The following is a 27,086-nucleotide window of genomic DNA, read 5'->3' as shown; positions in this document are numbered from 1 at the left end:
CATCAATAAATAGTTAAAAACTAATTTTTCTTCTTGACTACCGCCCTATCTCCTTCAAAAAAAAAATTTAATAAATATGGTACTGAGTACTGGACAATTAGTTTGAACTTCAATTTTAAGTCAACAATGTGAGAGGCAGGATAACTAACTAACTGAAATCACGTGGGATTCTTTACTATAGAAGGAACAGAATCACAAACCAATATTTTTTTGTTAAAATTAAAATTGTTAGAAAGTAGTTAATTTTTACTGTAAAAACTTATTTTATCAACAAAAAGGTGTGAAAGAAAATTTATATTTTAAGGTTTGACTGATAAAAATTGAAATATAAAAATGAAATTTTTATTTTTATATTAAAAAAAATAACAATTTTCAATAAATCTGGCAAAATAGACCACGAAGTGTCCAATAGGAAAAATAAAGCAAATAGTATTTATAACCAAATATGCAATACTATGGTGGGAAAGAGAGAGAGAGGTATGTAAGGATATCAAGCTCCATATCTTTAAAGGAATATATTTTCCGACACTATTATATGGCAACGAAAGTTGGGTGACCCAAGACAAGCACATGAACAGGATTACGGCTGTTTAAATGCGATTTTGTGAATAATATTGAGCAAAACTAGGAGAGATAGGAAGAAATTCAGATCCCCTCAGTAAAATCAGTGATTGAACACCAACAGCTCTGATGGTATGGACACCTCTGTAGAATGGGGAAGACAGAGTGCCAAGAAAATGGAGGTGAGGCCGACTGGTAGGAGACCACGAGGCAAACCTAGAAGAAGCTATATAGAACATATCCAATGACTAGTTCTGGAAAGAGGAGAAACGTTAGCTCAGATGAAGATGCTTGCCATGGACCGAGATGTGTGGACCAAGTGGTCAAAGGCTCCTCCACGTTGCAAGGCACTTAAGGAGGATAAGAAAGAAGAAGAAGAATATTACAAAAATAAAAATAAAATTGTAATTGAAACCTTTTTTAAATAAAAATTAGTAGTTACTTTCAACCTGTGATTAAAAATAATATTTGCTTCTTAATCACAGACCTTAAACAACTGTACGATTACATTTACCTTCATACTTTCAGAAGAAGCAATTTAGCAATAAAAATTTGAGATATGTATTTAATGGAGAATAACAAGAGGAGAAAGAAAAATACAAGAAAACCTTTGATTATTTTTCAATTGAACTTTGAAACCACTAATTGGAATGTATACATCTTTCCTTTTCAGTCATTTTGGCTTTTCATTATCTCTTTTGTGCCACACAGAGCCACAAAACAAAACTTTTAACATCATTAGAATGTTATTAAGGAACAAAGTTACCCAATTTATCAGAACCCAGAATGAATGTAAAGAAGGAATTTCAGAAAATTACATTAAAAAACAGAAAACAGGCAATGTATTAATTTTCTTTTTCAGTGAAATAAATTTTAGTCACTTAAAAATCTGGATTAATAAATTCCTAATTGATCAAGAGCTTTCAATTATAGTCACTTAAAACACTAACTTTTATTTCACCCTCTTAAAGTATTTTAAAAGGTTCATGAAGTCATTAGGCCTATGAAAGGTAATATAAGGGCAAAGGGTACAAATGTGCTTAAAATTTTATTTTGTAAATTACCAAATAATTTGACACTGAATCGTCAAGTGTTCATCTACGCTTTATCAATCATATACATCAATATAGTCATATACATACACATACATACAAGCATATATATGTGTGTGTTTATATATACAAACATATATATATATATAAAGTGAATCTCCATCAATATTTATATATTAGTTTATTTGTAATTCATTCGTCCTTAAAAGTTTTTTTTTTCTTTCAATGATTTCATCCAAAAAGAAAAAAATGACATTAATTATATATTATGAAAAAAAAAATACATATTCACTTTGAACAACCAATTTTCACAAATATATATTTCAAAGAACACATTATCACAAGCTGAGAATATATTGTCCCAAGTTTCAAAACAATTTTTCACATTTATCTTGATGTTGCAGGGAGGGAAAGGCTCAAACAAAGCCACCTGAAAAGTGTAATAGATTTATTTAGTATAGTCTTTATTTATATTAAGCAATTTTTTAAAATGCATTTTGATATAATAAATACAAAATAGCATAGTAAATAATATTTACATTCTATATATAAATAGTTGACCGTATAATATAAAATATGAAGATGGTCATGGTTGCGGTCAAAAAATAACAAAATAGTTCTCAACTACTTATTGTCCGACGTTTCGCCCCACTTTGTAGGGCTTTATTAAGGCTAAAAAGATACAAAAAACAACTAAGAACATTACAACAAAATACAAAAATATAAATTAAGGTAGGATAAATATTATGTAAAAAATAAGTGAAAAGAAAATTATATATAAATAAAAGGAAGGAAGACATAAAATAGTATTAATATAAAGCAGTAGTATATAATATAATTAATATAACTTGAATAAATAATGATAAGAATAAAAAATAATGTATTATCACTTTGGTTATATTAATTTTTTAACTTTTTTTTTTTTGGCAGTTATTAATGGCACATTGCACCAATCATCAGTAAATCTAAGATTTTTACAATAAAAGTCGAGTAAGTTAGGGAACTGTTTTTGGTCAGCCATGTTGTTAGCTAGGTTACCAAGGTTACCAGGAATTTAGATAACTGTCGGTAGATCGCGCTAGTGTTCTAAAAAATTCAAATCAAACATTGGTTTGGTTTAACTTCATAATTGTTATGTTTTTCTCGAAGTTTTATGTTTTTTTTTCTTTCCATTACTTATGCATAGCTAAGGTAAGTAACATTTATCATCCTATATTACAATAAAACTATAGCAATTTTTAATCAGTGAACTATAATTTATCAGAACAAATGATGAAATCCTATTTCAATTAGTTTCAAACTTTATTCACAGAAACAAATCATTATTATTAAAAAACTGCCAATAATAATAAATCAAAAGGCAGAATTTTATGTAAATACAATTAACTCTTGTAAGTTTATATAAAATAAATAGAAAACTTGGAAAAGTTTCTCAATTTCATTGATTATGTCTTCTCATTAATACAATTACATTGAAATCGTTTTTCAGCATGAACAAAAGAAGTCAAGATTTTTTCCCTAGAGAGAAGGCAATTCTCTCAGGACTGGTAAAAAAAATATAGCAGTATCGTTTGAAAATAAAACAAAATGATAATGTTACGTCCATACAAAAACTAGGCTATTGAGAAGAAATAGAAAAAGAGTTTGATACAAATTAATATGTGCAATTAAAGGTGTCTTATAATTTAATAAATAAGTATGAGAATATGAACAAGGCTATCAACAGTACTTGATGGGATCAGGTGGGTCATCATCGGTTGAAGAAACATTTAATCAAACCAAAAATGATTTAATTGAAATTATTTAATATAAAATTGATTTAACAGCCTCTTTCGCTGGCCTATAAACATTTAACCCTTGCCAAAAAAGGAAAAAAAAAAATGTCAAGTAAGCTAGAATGCTCTGTATATTTGCTATTTTTATTTCAAATTTGGTTCATTTATTATCCGTAAAATTTTTAGAAAGTGGAATTCGCTTGTGGTACACCAAGGTGCCATGGCACCCACTTTGGGCACCACTCTGATAGAGGATGACTGCACTAATAGATGCTATTGGAGGGAAGCAATACTGAAGGTTAGAATGTGGCAATCTGTCAGGTATCGTAATGTATTACATTTATATTTAATGTTAGTTTACCCACATCCATTTATTAAGTTCGTATATACAATGTGGAACTAACCTTTTTGGAATTGTGCTTTATAAGCTATGTCATTAATTTTTCATTTTACAAGGCCTATCATTATTTGATATAGATTGATCCATGGAATTTTATTGTGAAATAAAATAATTATCTAAATATGAGGAGAAGATGGTTGGGATTGCAGTCAGAAAATAACACAAATAAGTTAAAAAAACGTATTTATAGTGCCAATGCTACGGCCAGAAAATTAAAGTAAATAATTATACAGAATGAAAATTAATAAAAATAATGTAATGAAAGTAGTGGAAAATAAAACATATATATAGGTAATTAAATATTTAAGAAAATAAAATAATCAAGGAAATAAAAATACAAACTTATATAATACAAAGAAACAATTAAAATTTTATAACCTTGTATTTTTATTTCCTTAATTATGTTATTTTACTTACATATTTAATTACCTATATATACGTTTTGTTTTCCACTACTTTCATTACTTTATTTTTATTAATTTTCTTTCTGTATAATTATTTACTTTAATCTTCTGTATATTTTTTTATTCATTGGTTGTTATTTTGCTCTTTGTTCTTAGCCCTTACAAAGGTTAGAAACTCTAGCGTTAAAACGTTGGTACTATTAAATAAGAATTTTCAACTTATTTGTATTATTTCTGACCATACCTCTGAACATCTTCTCCTCACTTATGTTATCCACGCCCAGCTATCTTCTCATCATCATTATCTATATAGCTTCTGTCTTTTTTTTTTTTGTCTTAAGTACTATTAATTTAAAAGTAATAATTAAAAATAAAAATAAATCAAGTATTGTAATATGTAAAAAAAGTTATAACTTTTGACATTGGAGATAACTAAGTGATTTCTATTCCATTTGAATGTAGTTTTATTTAAGAATAGAAAAAAAAGGACAAAATTAGATATAATATAAGATAATTTCTTTTTACAAGTTTTCTAGTCTGAGCGTTTCTCTAACGTTTTTATAAAAATTGATTAAATTTATTTTATTTTATTATATATTTCATTAATGTTATATGAGGTAATACTATTTTCTTATATTAGATATAATTCTTCCTATTTGCATATTCCATTATTAAATTACTTTTACATTTTATAATTCGAATAAAGGGTAATAAGGTCCAAAACAAAACATAAGTTACACAATTAAATGCAAAATTGTGTAAATGTATCATATCATCAACAAGATAATGATTGGGAAATAAAACACACAGTAAATAATTTTTTACTGTTTTATGTGTTTAGACATTCATTATAAATTTTTAAGTTTTGATGATGTATATAATTCTATAATATTATCATGAATAAAAAACTACTAAATGTATAAACATATCCTACATAGCAAAAAATAAGAATCAGAGTGGACCCACGATTTAGCCCCCGATAGAGCCTTTCTTATTGTATAAAGCAATACCTTAAAATTAAGGCCAGAAATTGAACTTTTTGATTTTTTGGTGAAATGAAAACATTATCCATATAGGTTTTTATCTTCTGACACTGCAGACCAAATTGGTTGGATCTGCTTCAACATAGTCTGCTTTAGGCCACTATTGTCCACTTTTATTTATTTATTTATCACCCTACCCTGCCTATTAGACAATATGGGTGTTCACAGCAGTGGGTACAACTCATTGCTGCATATGACAAACATTACATAGCTGTGCACACAGCTTGCTCTTCTACTGAGGCCTTGCTGGTGTTGCTTATTCTCTCCTACCCAGGAAGAAGTGAGTAGAGCCCACAGCCTCCTTCTACCCATACACGAAGGTCTTGTAGTGCGGGTAGTTTTCTTTCTTCATCAGCTCAGGAAGATCACTCTCAGTCAGAACATAGAGTTCTGTTTCCATCATCATCTTGGCTCTCAATGGTTCATAGGTGGTACAGGCAAGTACGACGTGCTTGGTGGTCCCACTATAGTCCACTATAAATATGCCTACTTGCCACACATCCACCAACACTTTGTCCTTCCATCACGCTCTTGGCGCGTCTTCTTGTAGCCAAGATACTCCCTCGATAAATCTTCTTCATCTACCTGTCCTCACTTACCCAGTTAGCATGGTTATACCATCAACATATTCGCTCATATGAACTCAGATCTCAAAATAAATCATTAACTTCTCTAATTTTTTTTAATAAACTGTCCTTTATCTCCTTCACAAATGGCTCCAAACAATGTTCGCAACATTTTTCTTTCAAACATATCAACGCTTTCAGCAGTAGCTTTATTCATAGTCCAGGCCTAATTCCAATGGGTTACGACTGGCATAATTAAGGCTTCATACATGCGAGTCTTATTAGTACGTTATATCAGATTATGCCTTACCAAGCTTCTTAATACATTGTATACTCTGTCATCAGCTAAGATCTTTCTTTTTTACTTCTTCTTCATTTGCAACAAGTTTCAAAACGGATGATCCCAGATACAAAAAGGCAGATATTACTTAAATATTTTCATCAGTATTGTCTTCTTATCCTTTCTTACTTTCCAACTCAAAGCTGTATACTCTTCCTCATGGGATTTATTTAAATTTTTTTCTTCTATTTTTATCAATCTGCAAATATTACAAAGCATTTAGGTAAAAACCAAAGTCCTCTACAATAATTCTTTAACAAAAATATTGATTTTTTAAGTCGTGATATCAGAATAACATAGTATTTGACAACAGAGGCTGCAGGAAGCTTCCCTTGTATATAAACGTGACTTGATTGTAGGAAAAAAAAAAATTACAAATTATAAAATTATGGAATTAACATTTAACAAGAAGGAATATAACATTAATATAAATCATAATGATTAATACCTTGTGTAAAATGTAGAAATGAATGCCATTACCCACAATACATTACTTGGAGAAATATTACTGCCTCTGCCAATATGCATTGCAGCTGGTGCCTCACCTTAAAAAAAAAAAACTTCAGTATTATTTATTTTAAGAATAATTGAAAAATAAAGTATTTACCCCAGCAGAATTGTTATAATTAATTAAATAAATATATTTAAATATAATCCTTACACTTTCTTTAGATTGATCATTATTGTTCAAATAAAATAAATTTTATCCAAATTAGTCTCAAAACAATTAACATTTCTTTTAAGTCCGACGTTTTGCCAATTCAGCCATCCTCAAGGACAATCACAAATAGCTTTTGTTATGAATATGATTTTTAACAATTTTAAACAAATAACAATATTATTCATTATCATACCTTAATACAATTTTAAAACCACATCAATTTAAAAAAAAACAACTTTATGCAGAAAATTCTGTCTAGGTCATTAATTTCAGTTCACAACTATCCAATGAGGCATTATAAACATTAGAGAATCATATAATTTTAATTATAAGCAATTATTAGGTTATGTATAATTACCTATTTTGTCAATTCTTCGTATTAAATTAAAAATTAAAACTTTTAACACAGTTAATTTTCACTGTAAACATATTGTATTAGGGATAATTTATTAATAATATTGTTATTTGTTTAAAATTGTTAAAAACCATTTGTATAATAAAAGCTGTTTGTGATAGATTGTCCTTGTGGATGGCCGAATTTGCTGAAATGTGGGACTTATAAAGAAATATAGATTGTTTTGAGACTAAAATTGGATACAATTTATTTTATTTAATCAATATATTTATTAATTGATCTGAAAACTACACTCTTTTGTATAATACATATAATTTTTAAACAATAGTTTAAATGAAAAAGATATATTTCTCTAAACTAATGTTTTAGAGTTCTTCAGGACTTTATTAAAATTTAAAATTATATGTACAACAAAATAATAAACAAGCTAGATTAATTTTAATCTATTAAAGTTTTGAGTAATTTTGCAGACTGGTTCAACTGTGGACGGCCATATTTTATGGTAAATATTTTTTTAAAATTAAATATTTCCTTATCTTGAAGTAATAAATAACAGTTTGTTTACAAATAGGCACTCCTATGCATAAGATCAATAGATAAATATAAAAAGGAAGTAATTGTGACATCGTATTGAAAAATATTTTATATCAGTAACTATGATAATTTATTTTAATATATTTAATTTATAATTTATTATCATTAAATAATAAGGCTAGTAATCCCACATATACTACCAATTGCTGTTTACATGCATTTGTCCAGTGTTGCAAGTCCAATTCCAAATCTAAGATCAGTCTTAATGTAATCCTCTCACCTACAGTTTGGTCTATCCCTCACAGATTTATTCATAAGTTGAGTGTTTATTAAATTATAAGGGATTTGTTAATTACTAAGCCCTACAACCTTAGAGACCCATCTTATTAGCAACAATGCTGTCATATGAACTATATTTACCGGTAACAGTTTCCGCATTGTAAATAATTCTATTTCTTCATTTTTTTGTTCTTTCTAACTCCTCCTTAACATAAACCTCAATATAAGAGACAAAATAATTATTCCCATGGGTATTCATTGTATTGAAGTTTCACAAGTTACCTTCAGATATATTATATTTTACAGCTATAACTAATTATAAGAAGTAATAATTATATACATATGTATGCATTGGCTTACCCTTCAACTTACCGTTCAATACGACAACTATAACCGAAGCATGTGCCAATTCTCCTAGTGAACAAGTGTAGTTACCAGAATCGTACTGATTTGCATTAGCTATGAAGAGCCTGCTCATCGCCCCATCGTCAAAGACATCAGTTTTGACACTGAAAAAGAAAATTAAATATTACGATATATAATTTAATTATCGGTAGATTGTTGATTGACTGTCTGTAATATATAAAAGGAGGATGGTCCGGGGACATTCAAAAGAACTCAAATTGTAAATAAACTATTTATTCTGAGACAACATTTCGCCCCACTTTGCAGGGCTTCATCGGGGCTAAAAAAAATACTAACAACTAAAGTAATGTATTAAAGTAAGCGAATAGATAACAGAAAATAAAAGTAAACTAAAGTGAGGATAAAACTGTTTTAAAATATTTGAACATTTTTATAAAAATGAACAAAGTAAATTAAATAAAATAAAAAAAGATGTATAGTGAAAATTATAAATAAGCAAGAATTACAAAAAGTATTAGATATATAATGAAAACAAAAAAAATTTGATTACTTTCTAACCCCACAGATCCTTATTACCTCATCCTGGGGTGGTTGGCATCATTCAAATCTTCTAAACTGTGAGTATTTTTTATTTACTTGACAGTTATCTACACTAGAGAGGTAGTATCTACACCTCTGTGGAAACATAGGGAAAAGGCTCGTGAAAGGGCATCAATGTGTCCCCATGAATCAATGGCTTCCCTCTTTACTAAATATGATATTTTCTCCCTTGAAATATTTCTAACCATTAAAAAATTACTAGATATTACAGGAGAGAGAGAAACACTGAATTGAAAAAGATGTTTATTCAAAAAATATATTTTTTTTATTTACTTATTTCTTTGTTATTATTTCTATTTTCACTATACATATTATTATTATTTTCTTAAATTTATCTTGTTCATTTTTATATAATTTTCAAATATTTTTAGCCATACCTTAGTTAACTTTTATTTCATATTATCTATTTCCTTGGTTTGCTACATTATTTTAGTGATTGGTTCTAACGCAGACTCACAATAAATAATATAATTATCATTTGAGTTATTTTGACCCTATCTGGACCATCTTCCTTTATATAACTCAATTATAATATATACATATTTGCCGTGTCTGGGGCTTCAGCTGTTCTAAAGTTGGACAGGGGTTTCCACAATAGCATTATATTTATTTATTCATATATTTATGTATCTATATTGGTTATGGATGGGAACTGACTTAAAAGGTATGGAATATATTTAACTCAAGGACTAGGATACCATAGACCCCCTTGCTATGGCATGATAGATATGAATATTTGTAATTAATCATTGGAATTCTTCTCCAATGGTATTGAGTTTATTAATTTATTATGCTATTAAGCTGAGGTGGCAAACAGGGATTCTTAATTATAAAGTAAAGTCTTGGTTACAATGGTTTATATTTACAATTATAAATACATGAGCAAGAATAATATTATGAGGGAGCATGGTAGATCTATTTCCTTGTACCTTAATTATTATATTATGAACTGAGAAGTACCAGTAGGGATCTTTGTTATTTATATTGACTCTTAAGTTTATCAATTCTATAATTGCCATTCAAAATACAGCTGAAAGGTCTTACTTGCCTTGGTGCGTCTGCCGGCTTGGCAGCCCCTGGACCCAACTCTCTTCCTCCTCGACTATCTCAACCTGTTCCTTGCTCGAACTCCCTGAATGGTGTTCTTTCAAACTAATCATTTTCTCGTCTCCCACTGCCTCTTTTAACTCCCTTTCTCCCCTCTAACTCTCATTCATCCCCACTTCCTTGTCTTCGGATTGGCAAAAATCCAGCTCCCACTCTCTTTTACATGCAGTCAAGAGGGAGTAGGCAAGTCATCGCCCTTTAAGGCTCCTAGTTGTTTGCGCTCTCCTTTCATCCTAGCCCCAAGCAATTTGCCCAGTACAGGTGTACATAGTATACGCGTTTCCCTTATGTCAAGTTCCATTGAACTAAGGGATGCCTTCTTAGACAGAGGGCATAACCTTGGCCGGGAATTTTTGTGGTGTGTCTACCTCTCAGGTCCAAGCTGGTATCTATATATATATATCACCTTTAATATGTTTTGCTGCTGAGGTCAATGCCACAGGTGGCTCCTTTGGTATGAAGGAACCCCTTATGAGATACATGCCGCCAAAAAAATGATGAGTGTCATGAACAGCCTTATAGTTCGTTAAAATACCTTTAATTTGGATTTAAACATTTTTAGATTTATGAAAAAATTATATCTAAGGAAGTATTAGAGATACATATATCAACCGGCACTCAAATTAAAGCTGGTCTAGCAAACTATGAAGCAGTTTTATAGTAGGTTTTATTATATTTGCATATAAAATTTAGTCTGATAAACTATAAATCAATTTATTTTGGCAAATATCAATAAAACTATTACTCCTACGAAGATGTACATCATAAACTACTTTACACTATATTAAAATAGCTTTAATTTTAGTGCTAATAGACATCTGTATGTCGAATGGTTTCTGATATATGAATTTTCCAAACTAAATTCACTAACTTATGATTTTCCTGTGCGTTTTTTTTAATGAAATGTTGCATTTTAAAAAACTCTATCTTACTGAGAACTATTGAACTTCGATAGATCTATTAGAACTCATATTTTAGCAAATTTACTCTACTTTATATGAGGTTCTATTAGGTTTTCATGGGTCGCAGGCAACGTTTTAACGTATGGAACTCCGAATGAATTTTTTTAATGTTTTGAAATAGCTACCATATTTACCTTAACTATACTTGGCCGACTCATCAATTTTGATTAGTAGTTATACATGGTTTTCATTAAAGAAATTAAAAATTTTGTGAAATAACCGATTTATCCTCTTGGATTCTTGTACTGATCTGGTTTAAATATGTAATTTTAGTTTCGTAAGACTTGTTTTTATTGAGCTAATCAATAACAAGGTGACGGAGCTCACCAAATTAAGGTTTAATTATTTATTGATTTTCACTATCTTTGATTACTGTTAATAATTAACATATTACAAATAAACATAATAATTCTGCTCACCTGGATGAAGTATCATTTCAGAACAGTTTGTTGGAAAACATGATAGAGTGTAATAAGCGAAGGAAGGAGTCTTGGAAAGATGAGGAGGCGGGAGGGCACAAAAGGAGCCGCTAGGAGGTGACAAATTGTAGCTGTTGGGGCAAACGAGGCTGCCTTATTCGCTCCTACAACAGGGTCCCGCTAATAATTGCCTTGTCTCCACCAGGCAGGTATAACCGCGATCCATCAACTCCTTATCGGCGGGGCTCTCCCAGATCGGCGGATATCCTCTGGCCCGCGGGACAAAGAGGACGCGGAAGCCCCTAGTGCGCTCGGGGCCCTATTCGTTAATCTTCCCTAAGGCATTTATCTTTCCCCTTCGCCCGCGGGAACCGGTCGATAAGTCGTCTCTCACATTAGCATCACCTCGTCAGGATAAGCCGCCTACAGCACTTACTGGAAAGAGGTAATCTTCCAGGAACACATCACAATGGGCACTGGAGAAAGCATCCTTCTTGATATGTCAAACCGTTGTTAAAATGAGTAATTAGACCGGTATAATCGAGAAATAAATATTCAGCTAATTATTTCACATTAATTTATTGTTTAATGACAGGACCTGGCAATGATAGATTTAGGGATGTACATAGATTAATTGAATACAATTGAAAATTTGATATAAATTGATATATTTAGTTATTTACACATTGGATTAATGATTTAATTAATTCATTATTATATCTATTTAGTTTATAGCTGTAAAAAACATTATATAATAAAATTATAATATTAACAAAAAATATAAATAACTTAAACACGACTCAATCAATCTACACCAAACATGGTGAAGTGCATAAACTGCATCAAAGGGCACCAACTGGATCTAATTAAACAAATTAAAACCCGAAATATAAGATAAAAAGTTTTATTTGAAACCAATATGTCGCCCTTATAAGAGCATTAAATCTAATTTTTTATTAAAAAAATACAGAACAGTCATGGACGATGGTTACCGGGAGGAAAAAATCGTCTAAATGAAACCAGGTTAAAAATTTCTTATTTTTAATTTATTTGAAAATGGTATATAAAGGTTTCAGACAACGCTATAAATGAATATGATTTGCTTTTTCATTAAACAATCTTTTTTTTTTTACCTATTTCATTGGAATCCTCATTATGTTTATTATTTTTAATTTTTAGTTAGTAAAAAATCATTTGATAGAGTCAGTAATATATTTTTATTATTCTTCAGGAAGAGACAAATCGATTGGCATATAATAACCATAAAGAAAATGTATACTTTCTGAGCTACGCGCTAAAAATTCTTAAATTTGTTATTAACTTTTTTATTTACCGAAAAAATCAGAATATCCTATAATCAGCCCGGGAAAATGTTGGGTATTTAGTAAAAAAAACCCATCGCAATCGGACGTACATTCTGGCAACTCATGAAGTACGAGAAAATTTTGATTTTATATTTTAGATAAACTATTTGTTGTATATGCTCCTAGTTACTTTCTTAATATTCCCCCACTTTGATAATTGCTGTGTGGTTTACGGGGGTGTCTCTGGGTATCTCGAAACAAAATTAAAATGGTTAATTAATTGCTTTGTACGATTCATCTTTGGGTTTCCCAAGGACGCCTCTGTCACCCGATTTTATGAAGAATTGAAGTGGCCTTACCCCTCCTTCCGTCGTAAATATTTTCTTGCTTCCTTCCTCTACCAAATTATCCAATCCCGCCGTCCATCGTACATCTCTGATATCCTTCAATTTAAATCTTCAGTGCATTCCCGCAATACCCGCTCACGGCTTTCAGACTTATATGTAACTGCCCACCGCACCGCAGCCTTTGGTAGATCTTTCCTCATCCGTATGGAATTCTATTCCCTCTTTCATTCGTAGTTCTAATACCCTTCCAACCTTCAAATCCCGTATCTACGACCACCTTCTCCACCCAATTCCAGAAGAATAACAATTGAACGTTTCATACAAGATTTATATATTTCTGTACTCAATGTCTCAGATTTTTATTTATTCTTGTAAACATGTACATTAGCAGAAATTGTATCTTTCCATTTATTAGTTTTAGTTTAATTATATTTGATTTTTTTTTCTATTACTTATTATCAGAAGTGTTTGTCATCTTATGTTTTTTGATATGACATATGTTTTTACTTTATTTATTCTATTCTTATTTTATATATTATGTTAATTATTGTTGTTCATTTTTATCTTTTTAAATTCATTATTTTATTATATTTTATGACGTTTTATAATTTTATTTTTGTTTTGTATTTCACTCTAAGGCTCTGAAGCCTAATTTTGACGCCTGTACATTATTCTATAGGGGTCAATCCAAGAATAAATAAAGATTATTATTATTATTATAAGGTTAATAACTAATAAATAACTATTTGTTGTGTAAGGTTGGGAGTTCGAGACCCGGGCCCTATCCGGGATTTTTTCAAGCATATAATTATACAATAATCACTCACAGCCTTCCCTTCTGAAGCCCGTTAGCCAATGGGTGGCACTCACAAAAATAGGCGTGCGTGTGACGGCTCCACCCTATGAAAACCATGTCATGAAACGCGCCATGTATTTCCTAAGTACATCGTACGAGTCCTTGGACGTCCTGACGTGGCGTCAGTCGCGCCAATAATAATAATAATAATAATTTGTTGTATATGTAAATAAAAAAATAAATAAATATCTAGTCCATCTATTCGTACGACTTTCTTTACTGGTTGCAGTTCATATACACGCATTGAGGCCTTCTGGTCAAGCGAACCTAATATTATCTACTGGAGTCATATCTAACTCAACCTCGACACCTATTTATGCCTATGGATTTCAGCAGTAGATTAGTTACCAAACTGGTTTCGAAGATTTTCGTATTATTATAATAATACGATATGTGATTGTTAAAATTTACTATCATGAATATAAGAGATATATCTTCTAAAAGGGTTCGACTTCGTTCCTAGAAGATATGGCGATCCTTCCCATAACGGAATTACGGAGGGTTTCCTTAATGGTCATATAATTCCGTGGACCATTATCTGGATCCAGTTTCCAATTTATCTTAGGAGTCACTAATTAGTCTGTATTTCCTTCTCCTTCTCTTCTTGAGGAATATTCACAAGAGATATATTCAATATTCATAACTGCAGAGAGCGTTATGGATAAATGGGTAAATAATAAATAATAACACGAATACTATATAAAAAAATATCGCTACAACACATGAAGGGTCAGTTATGCAGTACTTTCTAAAAAAGTACAGTTACTAGTCCAACGATTGTGAAAGGAGGTGATTTATTTAGAATCACGCTTGACCAACACTTTTTTCCTCAATTACGATTAACTACTATATGAGGCTGAGAGGACTCCGGAGGGTTCATAAGCTCACAGAGCTGACACACAGCTACAGTGAAATATAAAACAATTATCTACCGCAGCTGGATTCGATCTTGGGTCCTTGGAGTTTGTAGTACAGTGCCTTACCAATGAGATACCAACTACCATAAAATTATCTAATAATTCAAATTTATTTATTATTCTATATGTATATAATCCACATTTAATGGCATGAAAAGATTTAATGGCCTGGAAAAAGGGAAATGCGCATGTGTTATTATTAATAATACTAAAACAATACACTACACCAGGAATAGACCTTTTATTTATAGGTTTTTGGTTATTCTCCATTAAATTATAGTAATATTATATGGTAAATATTAGATTTTCTAAAATATTTGGCTTTAAAACTGTATATAATACCTCTATATCGTTTTATAGGTTTTTATCTATGTATCGTTTTTTCTTTATTAGTAAAAATGTGAAATTATTAGTTAATAAACAAAATTACGGTACTTAGGTATATATTATAAAAGGTACTTAAAGAGAATAGTTTTTTTTTTTTGTAAATTCGCATTTAAGCCCTTTTTTCCCCAAGTAAGGTTACCTACTTTATGAGTCGGACCCCGGAGGGCTCCTAAATCCTCAGGGTTGACTCACAGCTACAGTAACAGAATAAATAATTAATCTACCACAGCTAGATTCGAAACCGGGTGCTTGGAGTTAGTACCACAGCGCCTTACCACTGTGCGCCTCCCCCTTCCCGAATAAATAATATAATTTTTTTCCCCCACAAAACGGCCTTTCAAGACCTTGCGAATATAATTATTTTTTCCTCCTCACTTTTTCTTTTCTTCTCTCCCAGTATCTTTTCACCATTTCTGCGTGCCTTTGCTTCCTCTCTTCCGACCATGCAGTACTCTACCGTTTGCTTTTATTTTCTGCAATAACATTTATTTATTTCAATTTTTTTTCCGTACTGTTCTCTATCCAGGCAGCCCTTCTCTGTTATTTTCAATTTCTTTTTTCCTCTCTCATTTGCTTCACATATCCTCCTACGCTCTTATATTCACGGATTCTGTCGAAGAGTTTCTTGTTTAGTCTGCTTTGGTCCATTCTCATCATGTGCCCGTAGAATATCAGTCTTCTGATTCTTATTTCGGTTTCCAGGTCATTTATCTCCCTAGTTGGATCTTAATCTACAGCCTTCCTGTGTTTTCTTGGGCCCATAGATTCTTCTCAGGATCCTTTTCTCTATTTTCTTCAGGCTGGGGAGACATGTCTCCATTTCGTATAATATTTTTTATTATACAATCTTTTCAATTTCTTGAGACTGGTATTTATTTTTTAAATAAATTAATTAGTATCCATTTAAGACTAAACACTCTCCATAACATCATCAACAATCCAACGTTTCGGCAAATTCGGCTATCATCAAGGACAATCTAACTATTCACAGCTTATTATACAAACATTTGTAACAATTTTAACAACAATATTATTATTAATAATTTAACATACCTTAAATATAAATTTAAACCTCACATCCAATTCTTTTAAAAAAAGTTTTGTAAGCTATTCTGCCCAGGTCATTAATTACAAGTCAAATCACCCTATGAAAAAGTTAATTAATAGGGAATCATATGAATTATTGATAAGTCTAGTTACTTATTTTTTCACAATTTTATTAATTAAAATTAATCATAATTGACAAACAAGAAATAGAATTATAAATAAATTTAAATAATAAGACAGAAAATAAAAATATAAATTATTATATATACACACCTCAAGGTCAAGAACCTGGAGGAAAGTTCTTTTGAGTGTTAGTGGGATTAGAGTTGGTAGAGGGAAACTTGTAAGATCAAGGGCGAATCATCACTGCCTTTCTTAGGCAAGGGATCGGATGGTTGGAGGAAGAAGGGAGAAAATAAAAAAGGGCAAACTTCTAGGCATCTTCTACCAATGTTAGTTAGGTCCAGGTTCTAATATAAACAGAGAACTTTCAATTTTCTCTACATAGCCTTTTCTCCAAAAAGCTCCCAGGTGTATTTTTTTTTAAATTAAAATTTTAAACTTGAATAAGTTCGTTTTATACAAGGGTGGATTTTTTCGTTAATAATAATCCGAATAATTGAAGTATTTTTTTCATTTCGTTATGTGTATATACCCATATAAGCATATACTATGTATTTATAACCAAATAACATTTTCTTTTTTTTAGAGTGCTACCATTGGGTAGTTTCTCTACATGCTTGTACCATACCATTATGATTACCTCAAATTTACTTGATGTATTTATGTACAGTTGTAAATATCAATAAAAAAATTAAAAAAAAAAAACATTTTTTTTTACTTTTACATTACTATTGCAATATTGTGAATTCGGATACATGTTGGAAATTCGGATGCTGCAGCCAATATATAATTGCTGAGTTGTACCAATATATATTTATAATAAAATTATAATAAATATAATTATTGAATTTATTTCTCAAAGGGCTTGTGCATATATCTTTTTATTTATAAAATATTGTTACCATTGAATTATATAATATAATAAGAAGTGTTATAGGTTATAATATGATAGTATAGAAATATAAAAGTATTTATTTACATTTAGTACATTATCGCAATAAAATGATAATATTATCCAGATAAATAATTTGCCATAAAATATTATTACATTATTAATTATTACCTAATTATCTATGAATGACTGAATGGATGGTGAATGCCTTGGATGTTGTTGACATCTTAGCTGTAGAGTTCCAGATCAGAAGAAGTCCTTCTTCTTCCAGGTTAGTCTCTTGTCCTCTCCAATTGTTTGTTGCGTCGTCACCCTTTTTAAATCTTATTCCTCATTACCTACCATTAGTTATGCCCACGAAGAATAACTCACAAAGGACTACAAGTGTTTGGATAAACTATAATCGACTTGTCTGCCCAGAAGGCAAGCCGCTGAAACCTGGTTTAATGGATTTTGTCCTTTTAAAATCTTGTACCCATTTTACTACCTGGAAAGGTCCCTTTGCGTTGACATGTGTCAAAAGCTTCTCTGCCCCTCGTCATTTAATGAGATGAGGTACCAAAGCAGATGGTCAGACAAAGACATTTCTAATAACAAAAGGGTTAATACATATAACTATAACCTAACCTTTAAACAAGGTTAGATAAGCTTTCCATGTATTAATATTATAAATTAAGCAATAAAGTTGATTATTGCAGGTGTAGGGAGTTTGATAGAAATTTTGAGTTTTTACTGTACGATTTTGTTGTGACACTTTATAAAATCGATTTTTTACATTTTCGAGAATGAAATTCGCTTAATTAATACACATCTAAGTGGTATTTAAGATCATCTAGGTCTTATCTTAATTTAAATAGTTCGACGGGAATCAAATATCGAGTTTTCTAAATGGCTTCCTCTAAAATACCATGAGTGAGTAGAAACATTTAGGAAGTGCCCTCCAGCAACCGAGTAGGGTGTAGATACAGGGATGTGGAGGAGAAGAAAGAAGAATGAGTAAGTTACCTTCCTTCTATATATGATTCACCCCATCACCATCCATCATCGTCATGAACATGCAAATCTAGTTCTCATAGAGCACTAATCAAGATTGATTAACACACCTTAACCACAAATGTGTTTCGACTATCCTTCATACCCTGTAGTATAGATAAATTTATTATTTAAGACTTAATATTTCTCTCTTGTTCAACCAACCTATAGATTGTAAATAAATTCTGTTTCTGTTACTTTATGCCTTATTTTCATTGCAATTGATTTTAATACAGTCCATGAGTAATATAGACGTATTACATACCGCTGGATAGCCAAAGATTTTATAAAAAGTGAACGTTTTATGATGCGCGCACCAGATTTTTAAATACGAGATATTTCAATAATAATAATAATAATATTTATTTATTGATAAATAATACTGCTCAGTCAGAACTTGGACAATACGTAATAGTGATAAAGTATCACACTCGTATCAAAATTATAATATAAATACAAACAATAATAAAAAATAAATAAACAATTATAATGAAAATAAATAATGATAAAATCTTTATATGTATATAAATCGAAGGATAAATAGATTGAACTAATAAGGAGAAAATAAAATTAGTAAAATTTTGAAGTTATATAACAATAAAATAAAAGCACTGAGTTTCAGGTCGTCATCAGGGCTATAGAACAAAAGAGATAACAACAACATTTAGAGCAAAGCAACATACAATTGAAAAGGAATAGTATACAAACAAATTTAGAATTACACAAAATATTGAATTGAATCGTAAATAATAAAAAAATGAATAGTAAAAAAAATTAAATTAATTAATAATCGTGGAATTAGATGGTAGTAGATTGAAAACAGTGAATGATGAAATATAATATCATGTAGGTAAGAAAATACGAATAGTATAAGATATGCAAGTAGTGTCTAAAAAACTAAAAAAATAAATAAATTGAATTTACAAATTGAACAATATGGCAGACAATGAAAAATAGTGAGTGGCTTATATCTGAATTACAGTGTGAGTATTAACTTATATACCTATACTTAAAAATATAAATACATTTTATTATTAGTGTATACACATATATATTCATATTTTTAAGTATATGTATATAAGTTAACACTCACACTGTAATTCAGATATAAGCGACTCACAATTTACATTGTCTGTCATATTGTTCAATTTGTAAATTCAATTTATTTATTTTTTTATTTTTTCAGTTTTTTAGACACTACTTACATATCTCATACTATACATATTTTCTTACCTACATGATATTATATTTCATATTTGACTGTTTTCAATCTACTACCATCTAATTCCACGATTAACAATTTAATTTTTTTTTTATTATTCAATTTTTTATCATTTATGATTCAATTCAATATTTTCTATAATTCCAAATTTGTTTGTATACTATTCTTTTTGAACTGTATGTTTCTCTAAAAGTTGTTGTTATCTGTTTTCAGATCGAAACGTCGGCATAAAATAAATAAATATGGTTTTGATTATTTATGTTGTTCTTTGCTGACCGCACCCCCCGACAAACTTCTCCAATCATAATAAATTTTCTACAAGAATATGTAGAATTTGTCTTTGTTAAGACTATAGTGCAATCAACTGTTTTTCAAACAATTATGAATTATTGATGATTTCGTTTGTCGACCTCCAAATGGAAAACAGATTAACTAATTTTAGAAAAAAAATGTTTTTTTTTTCTTACTCTAAGAGAGTTTCCTTACACTGTTTTCACACAGAGTTGCAACCAGTTCGCTCCCCGATTCGTTGGCAGTAGCTCCCAACTGATTGATAGTTCATTTGAATTGCTAACAGTTCGCAATGTCGACCCGGAGGGAACAGGCCCCGATGGCAATGGTGTATTGTAACTACATCAGCTGCCGATGGATGTAGAGGATTGTACCTACATCGGCTGGGTCCACGCCTCTAATCAGTCGGATGGATGGCTTTTAAGTTTAGTTCAAAAGTATATATAGTACAAGAGCCAGCAAAAAAAAAAAAGGCAGTTATCTCACCCCAATTTTTGATTACTTCAATAAAAACTACGTATAATTACTAGTCAAAATCGATGAGTCTGCCAAGTATAGGTAGGGGGAATAAAAAATGGCGGCTGTTTCAAAGCCTTAAAAAACACAAATTTTTCATTCGGAGCTCTTTATCTTAAAAACTACCAACACTAGAAAATCTAAGAGAAGATTATTTAAAGAAGAGTAAATTTGCTGAAATATTAGCCCTGAAAGAGCTATTTATGTCCAATAGTTCTCGAGATATAGCTTTTTAAAAAGCAAAATTTCTTAAAAATCTACTGAAAGATTAATAGTTAGTTAATTTATTTTTAGAAATCTATATCTCTGGAACTATGTGACGTACAGATGTATATTAACACTCAAATTAAAACTAGTTTAATGGGCTATAAAGTAGTTTATGACCTCTACCTTCGTAGGAATAGTTGTTTTCATAAATTTAGCAAATGAAAATTTGTCCGGACAACTATAAATCAATTTATTTTAGCAAATTTACTCTTCTTTAAATGACGTTCCCTTAGGTTTTCTTGTGTTGTTCCTACTTTTAAGATATAGAGCTCCGAATGAAAAATTAGTTTTTTATTGCTTTGAAACAGCCGCCATTTTTTAATCCCCCCTACCTATTCTTGGCAGGCTCATGAATTTTGACTATAATTATATATAGTTTTCATTAAAGTAATCAAAAATTGGGGTGAGATAACTGCCTTTTTTCTCCTCTTGGGCTCTTGTACTAATAGGTTCCGTGAATAATCTTAACGAAAATATGTAAGTAAAATTCTTAATGATATGTGGGTATCCGTGGGTCTAGATTGAATATCATTGACCTGATGATAAATTTAAGGACTGGTTGCACCATGTAAACCATGGTTCATGGCTACCTGAGGTTTGGTTTCTTCCTTCAGGCTATTTATACTCCAACAAGCAATAGTAGGGGTATTCATGATCTTTAGTTTAACAAGTTAAATCGAAAAACTTATGTTAAATGGAGAAATATTTCCTTCCTTTACCTTGTTAAAACAATATAACATGTAATATGGCTGAGAGTCTGTTAGTAGGTTTGTTAAATGGAGAATGACGTCACGAAACAGTTGAGCTTGCTTATTTGTTGTCGTGTTAGGTTACTTACTCTTAGTTTGTGTTTTTTTTTCTTTTTAATTTTGTTTTGGACTTTTTAAAAAATATAATCAGTAGCCAAACTTTTACTTTTCACTTAATTTAGGCATGTTGTAATAAACTACTGTAATCAAAACTTAGAAGTAAACAATAACATGAAGTTTTGGAAGGAAAGGATACTAAACAAGTTGCTCAGAAAATCCTCTAGGTGCTCTTATGCACTTAACATTCAACATGACTTTAATGACTCACAATGCTATACTTCTAACATTTAACATGGTAAAACATTTTACATTTAACACAACATCATGAATAATACCCTTAGTGTTTGTAAACGAACACAGAATCATGATACAGAAAACGTTTGTTATCATTAACTAATTATTTGATGTGTTTAGGTTTATACCATTATATTTTAATAGTCTTTACTTACTTATTTTTCATTTATTTTATTTTATCTATCTAGTCTTCATTGTACTATCTTAACTATATTTTGTATCGGTATATGTGAAACTTTTTTAAAATTAATAACATGCTCTATCATTTAATTTGTATTTATGTTTCCTACATTATATAGTTAGTACAGTTATTATTATTATCATGTTTTTATATCTTTTTATTATATTTCATTGTCACTTGTTCGATGTAAATCAACTCAACAGGTGGGTGATTTTAATATGTTCTTTATTTATTTATTTTTATTATTACTTCCTTAATTTTGCGTGTTGTGGTGTGTAAACATGTTTATTAGTTCTCACCTGATCAGAATACTACCACCTCCAACGTGCAAAGATTGTCAGTCCATTTCACGATTAGACAAATCTTTGAAGAACGTACTCACTATTTGCCAACAATAAACAGGATAGGACTGACCCAAAATTTATCTGAAGCTCTCAAAGATGAGGAAGCTTAAGTTACATTAGTATTTAAATTTTTAAAAGCACATCACCTTTCTAAACTATAACTCCTCTTCGATTTCAATTTTTTTAAATTTTATTTTCCTAATTTATTATTTATTATTATATTTTTTATTATTGTGTTTGTAGCTTAATCATAATATCATACCATAGGCTTTGATGACCAGAGGGTTTTACGCTTTTAAGCAACAATAAACAAACATGTTAATTATCTCTTATCAAGTTTTAATTTTAATGTTTTGTTACGTCTCCTGTTCATTTTAAATCCAATTATTTATGTTTTTTTATTAATATATATTCGTTATTGCACAACTTATGTTTTTGTTTATTTTTATATAATTTTCTTTTCACCTTTATTTACATAATTTTTAATACTGCCTTAGTTTACCGTATTTTACATTATTCAATCTGGTTGAAATATTTATGTTATTATGTATCTTGTTTAGTCCTGATGAAACCCTACAAAGTTGCCCGAAACGTCAGCAAATATTTAGTTTTTCACTATTTTTTGTTCCTTTTTTACCACATCCTTCATATTATATAAAATATGGTCCATCATTTATATATATAATATCATGAAACTAATTTATTCGCCCAAGAGCAAATTAAATTATAGCGTTCAGTATTCGTAGGGGCATTGGTAATAGCAGGCAGTGTGCTGCAGAGACAGTAAAACCAGAGGACATGCTGTTGGTCAAAGGCAGTCCTTAATACGTGTTAGGGGGTGACCGCGGTATACACGCTAATATAAACCCAACTCCCTTCAGTTCAAATCCTCTATAAATGCTCTTAAATATGGAATTTGGGATTAATAATGCAAAGTTTTGACACTATTTAATTAATCAACAGGATACGTATAAATATTTAAAGATTATAAGTAGATTTTACATTATATACGTTTATTTATTTATTAAATAATATTGGATTGTTTCATACGAAACTTCAGCATTCACAGCAAAGGTCATTTAGCTAAAAAAAAAAAAACTTAATAAAATAATTTTTATTCAGAATATTTACACTCATTGTTTGAGAAAGGTGCCCCCCTCACATATGAATAGAAATTCAAGATGCCATCTAGTGGCAGATATAAGGGGTATTCATGACATGTTTAACATGTTAAAGCGTGTTAAATGGAAAAACTCTTGTTAAATCGAAAAAAAATTGCCTTCTTTTACCGTGGTAAAACGAAATAACATTTAACATGGCTGAGAGTCTGTTACTTGGTCTGTTAAATGGAGAATGACGTCACACAATAGACCAGTTGAGTTCGCCGCCATTTTTGTTGTTGTGGCAGCTCAGTTCTTTCTTGTGTTTGTGGTATTCATATCCCTGTTATTAAACCAGAATGGATAATTTTAATAATACATTTGAGAAAAAAAAACAGTAAAAAAAAACAATGTAGTTTCATTCTACTATCTGAAAATTTGTAAACGCTCGCAAGATAAAAATCTCACTATATGAACCATGTAATTATTCTTAGGGAACATATGTCCCAGAATAAAGTTATTTTTTCATTTCATTTCATAAGTTAAACTTTCACACAAATTCCACTTTTCACTCACTCTAGGCATGTTGTAATTAATTACTTAAATCAAAACTGAAGTAAACAATAACATGAGGGTCTGGAAGGAAGGTTATAAACATAAAGGCTTATACAACAAGTTGCTGAGAAAATCCGCTTGGGGCTCTTATGCTTTTAACGTTTAACATGACTTTAAATAGGGCTGCTCACAATCTTATAGTTATAACATTTAACATGGTGAAACATTTAACATTTAACACATCATGAATACCCCTATAAGAAGTAGTAGGCTTCGGTGGCCATCTTGGCCTATACGAGAAGAGTGAACAACATCTCAAAAGCCGCATCATCAACAATTCACGATGAGTGAATAAGCTACACCACACTCAGGAGTCAGGATGAAACGATTAAGCAAATAAAAGAGCTGATCTTCAAGCTCTGAAGAGGATCTCAGTATATCACAAGCCAATCAAGTAAATTGTAATTAATTAAATTTAAATTAAAACTGTACCGCTACAATCCATGAAGGTTTAGGGGTTCAGTACTTTGTAAGGGAGTATTATTACTAGACCAACGGTTGTGCAAGGAGGTGATTTGGTCAGAATTACGCTCGACCACTAGATTTTTATCCAATTTAGGAGGCTGAGTGGACCTCAGGAGGGCTCCAGAACCCACAGGAGTTGACTCACGGCTACAGTGTAATAGAAAATAATTTTCTGCCCAGCCGGATTCGAACTCGGGTCGTCCTTGGAGTTAGTAGCCACAGGCCTTACCCCGCGACTACCCGCACCCCCTAAGTAAATTGTAATACTCTCCATTATTCCATGCAATCAATTATCGAAATTGAATACTAACATAACTAAATAACATTGTAAACCCTTTGGCTTATCCACATGTAATTATATAAAGAAAAGAGGCTTATCTCAGTATATCACCACTCCTTATTTATTTTAAAATCAAATTAATAGAATCCACTCCACTCCATTTATTATAATCACCAGCAATAGCAGCACGTTACACTTAATTTGGGTAATATCCCGAACTTTTACTACGGAGAATACCTACTCATTTTTTATAACTTATCATCAAATTTTCAACCTCACAGATGAAAAAATCAAGGTTTGTGGGAAACTGAAAGCAGAAGATGCGTTTTTGACCAGAGAATTATTTTTTTAAAATTGACCTTTAAGGAAGTTGTACAATTTTTGAACAAATCAAAATCTGTTGTAGATACATCAAACGAATAAGGTGGGTGTGTGGAAACACTTCGTAACACAACTCATTTATGATGAGGTCAAAAAGAGCAGTAGACTGGTCCCTCGCGAACTTACTCCTCAGCAATCAGCAATACTTACCGTCGAACCAAAGAAAAGTTTTATGAGGTTGATGGCCTAATCCACCAGATAGGGTAAATCTCACACCATCGGATTACTACTTGTTTCGATCCATGGCCTATAGAGAAAAAATTTGGTAATTTTTCGGAAGCTGAAATTATGATCCAACAGTTCTTTGACAGCGATCCCAATGAATGGTATCAACGTGGGATCGAATAATTGGTTAGCAGATGGCTAATGATGGTATATAACAATGGACTATACTTTGAGTATTAATTGTATTTTATATTAAAGTAATAATAATACAAATACTTGGTTGAAAAACTGTAATTTTTTTTTTTTTATAAACCCCATTATATATAATTTCTCTCCCCTATTATGCAAATTATCATTTGATATTTTCTTACATTTCCTACAATTATCTTAACTTTAACATTATTTTATATCTGCTTGCTCTCTAGATAATGTATTTGTCAACTGCCAATCCCACTCCCACTCCTTAATCCTGTTTGTCTTCTCATCAATCCTCAGCTGCATTTTTGTGCTTAACTTCATTCAGTAATTACTGTTTATTTATTTGTATTTTTACTTCATTTATTATGTATTCTATTTCTATATTCCTTTTAATTTTCATTTTATTTATTCATTCTCTCATACTTTTTTTTATTAATAATAATTTATTTATTGATATTTACAACTGTATACACATATATATTCATATTTTTAAGTATATGTATATAAGTTAACACTCACACTGTAATTCAGATATAAGCGACTCACAATTTACATTGTCTGTCATATTGTTCAATTTGTAAATTCAATTTATTTATTTTTTTATTTTTTCAGTTTTTTAGACACTACTTACATATCTCATACTATACATATTTTCTTACCTACATGATATTATATTTCATATTTGACTGTTTTCAATCTACTACCATCTAATTCCACGATTAACAATTTAATTTTTTTTTTATTATTCAATTTTTTATCATTTATGATTCAATTCAATATTTTCTATAATTCCAAATTTGTTTGTATACTATTCTTTTTGAACTGTATGTTTCTCTAAAAGTTGTTGTTATCTGTTTTCAGATCGAAACGTCGGCATAAAATAAATAAATATGGTTTTGATTATTTATGTTGTTCTTTGCTGACCGCACCCCCCGACAAACTTCTCCAATCATAATAAATTTTCTACAAGAATATGTAGAATTTGTCTTTGTTAAGACTATAGTGCAATCAACTGTTTTTCAAACAATTATGAATTATTGATGATTTCGTTTGTCGACCTCCAAATGGAAAACAGATTAACTAATTTTAGAAAAAAAATGTTTTTTTTTTCTTACTCTAAGAGAGTTTCCTTACACTGTTTTCACACAGAGTTGCAACCAGTTCGCTCCCCGATTCGTTGGCAGTAGCTCCCAACTGATTGATAGTTCATTTGAATTGCTAACAGTTCGCAATGTCGACCCGGAGGGAACAGGCCCCGATGGCAATGGTGTATTGTAACTACATCAGCTGCCGATGGATGTAGAGGATTGTACCTACATCGGCTGGGTCCACGCCTCTAATCAGTCGGATGGATGGCTTTTAAGTTTAGTTCAAAAGTATATATAGTACAAGAGCCAGCAAAAAAAAAAAAGGCAGTTATCTCACCCCAATTTTTGATTACTTCAATAAAAACTACGTATAATTACTAGTCAAAATCGATGAGTCTGCCAAGTATAGGTAGGGGGAATAAAAAATGGCGGCTGTTTCAAAGCCTTAAAAAACACAAATTTTTCATTCGGAGCTCTTTATCTTAAAAACTACCAACACTAGAAAATCTAAGAGAAGATTATTTAAAGAAGAGTAAATTTG

The 27,086-nt window shown here is 30.4% G+C and overlaps 1 protein-coding gene across 1 annotated transcript in view; it reads right to left on the bottom strand.

Annotated features, from left to right (window-relative positions):
- Positions 1-395: 395 nt before the first annotated feature.
- Positions 396-27,086, bottom strand: part of LOC106680638 (zwei Ig domain protein zig-8) — a gene marked incomplete at its 5' end in the record, with an annotated part of 485,449 nt that continues 458,758 nt past the window's right edge. The window contains 3 exon segments of the mRNA XM_067047092.1: positions 396-2,043; positions 6,590-6,686; positions 8,343-8,479. Of these exon segments, the coding sequence (XP_066903193.1) occupies positions 2,001-2,043; positions 6,590-6,686; positions 8,343-8,479 (277 nt within the window). The 3' untranslated portion in view covers positions 396-2,000.

This window comes from Halyomorpha halys, unplaced genomic scaffold (genome assembly GCF_000696795.3).
Source record: "Halyomorpha halys isolate HHAL.00 unplaced genomic scaffold, Hhal_1.1 Scaffold272.1, whole genome shotgun sequence".
NCBI classification, from domain to species: domain Eukaryota; kingdom Metazoa; phylum Arthropoda; class Insecta; order Hemiptera; family Pentatomidae; genus Halyomorpha; species Halyomorpha halys.
This window is presented reverse-complemented; position numbering and strand designations above follow the sequence as displayed.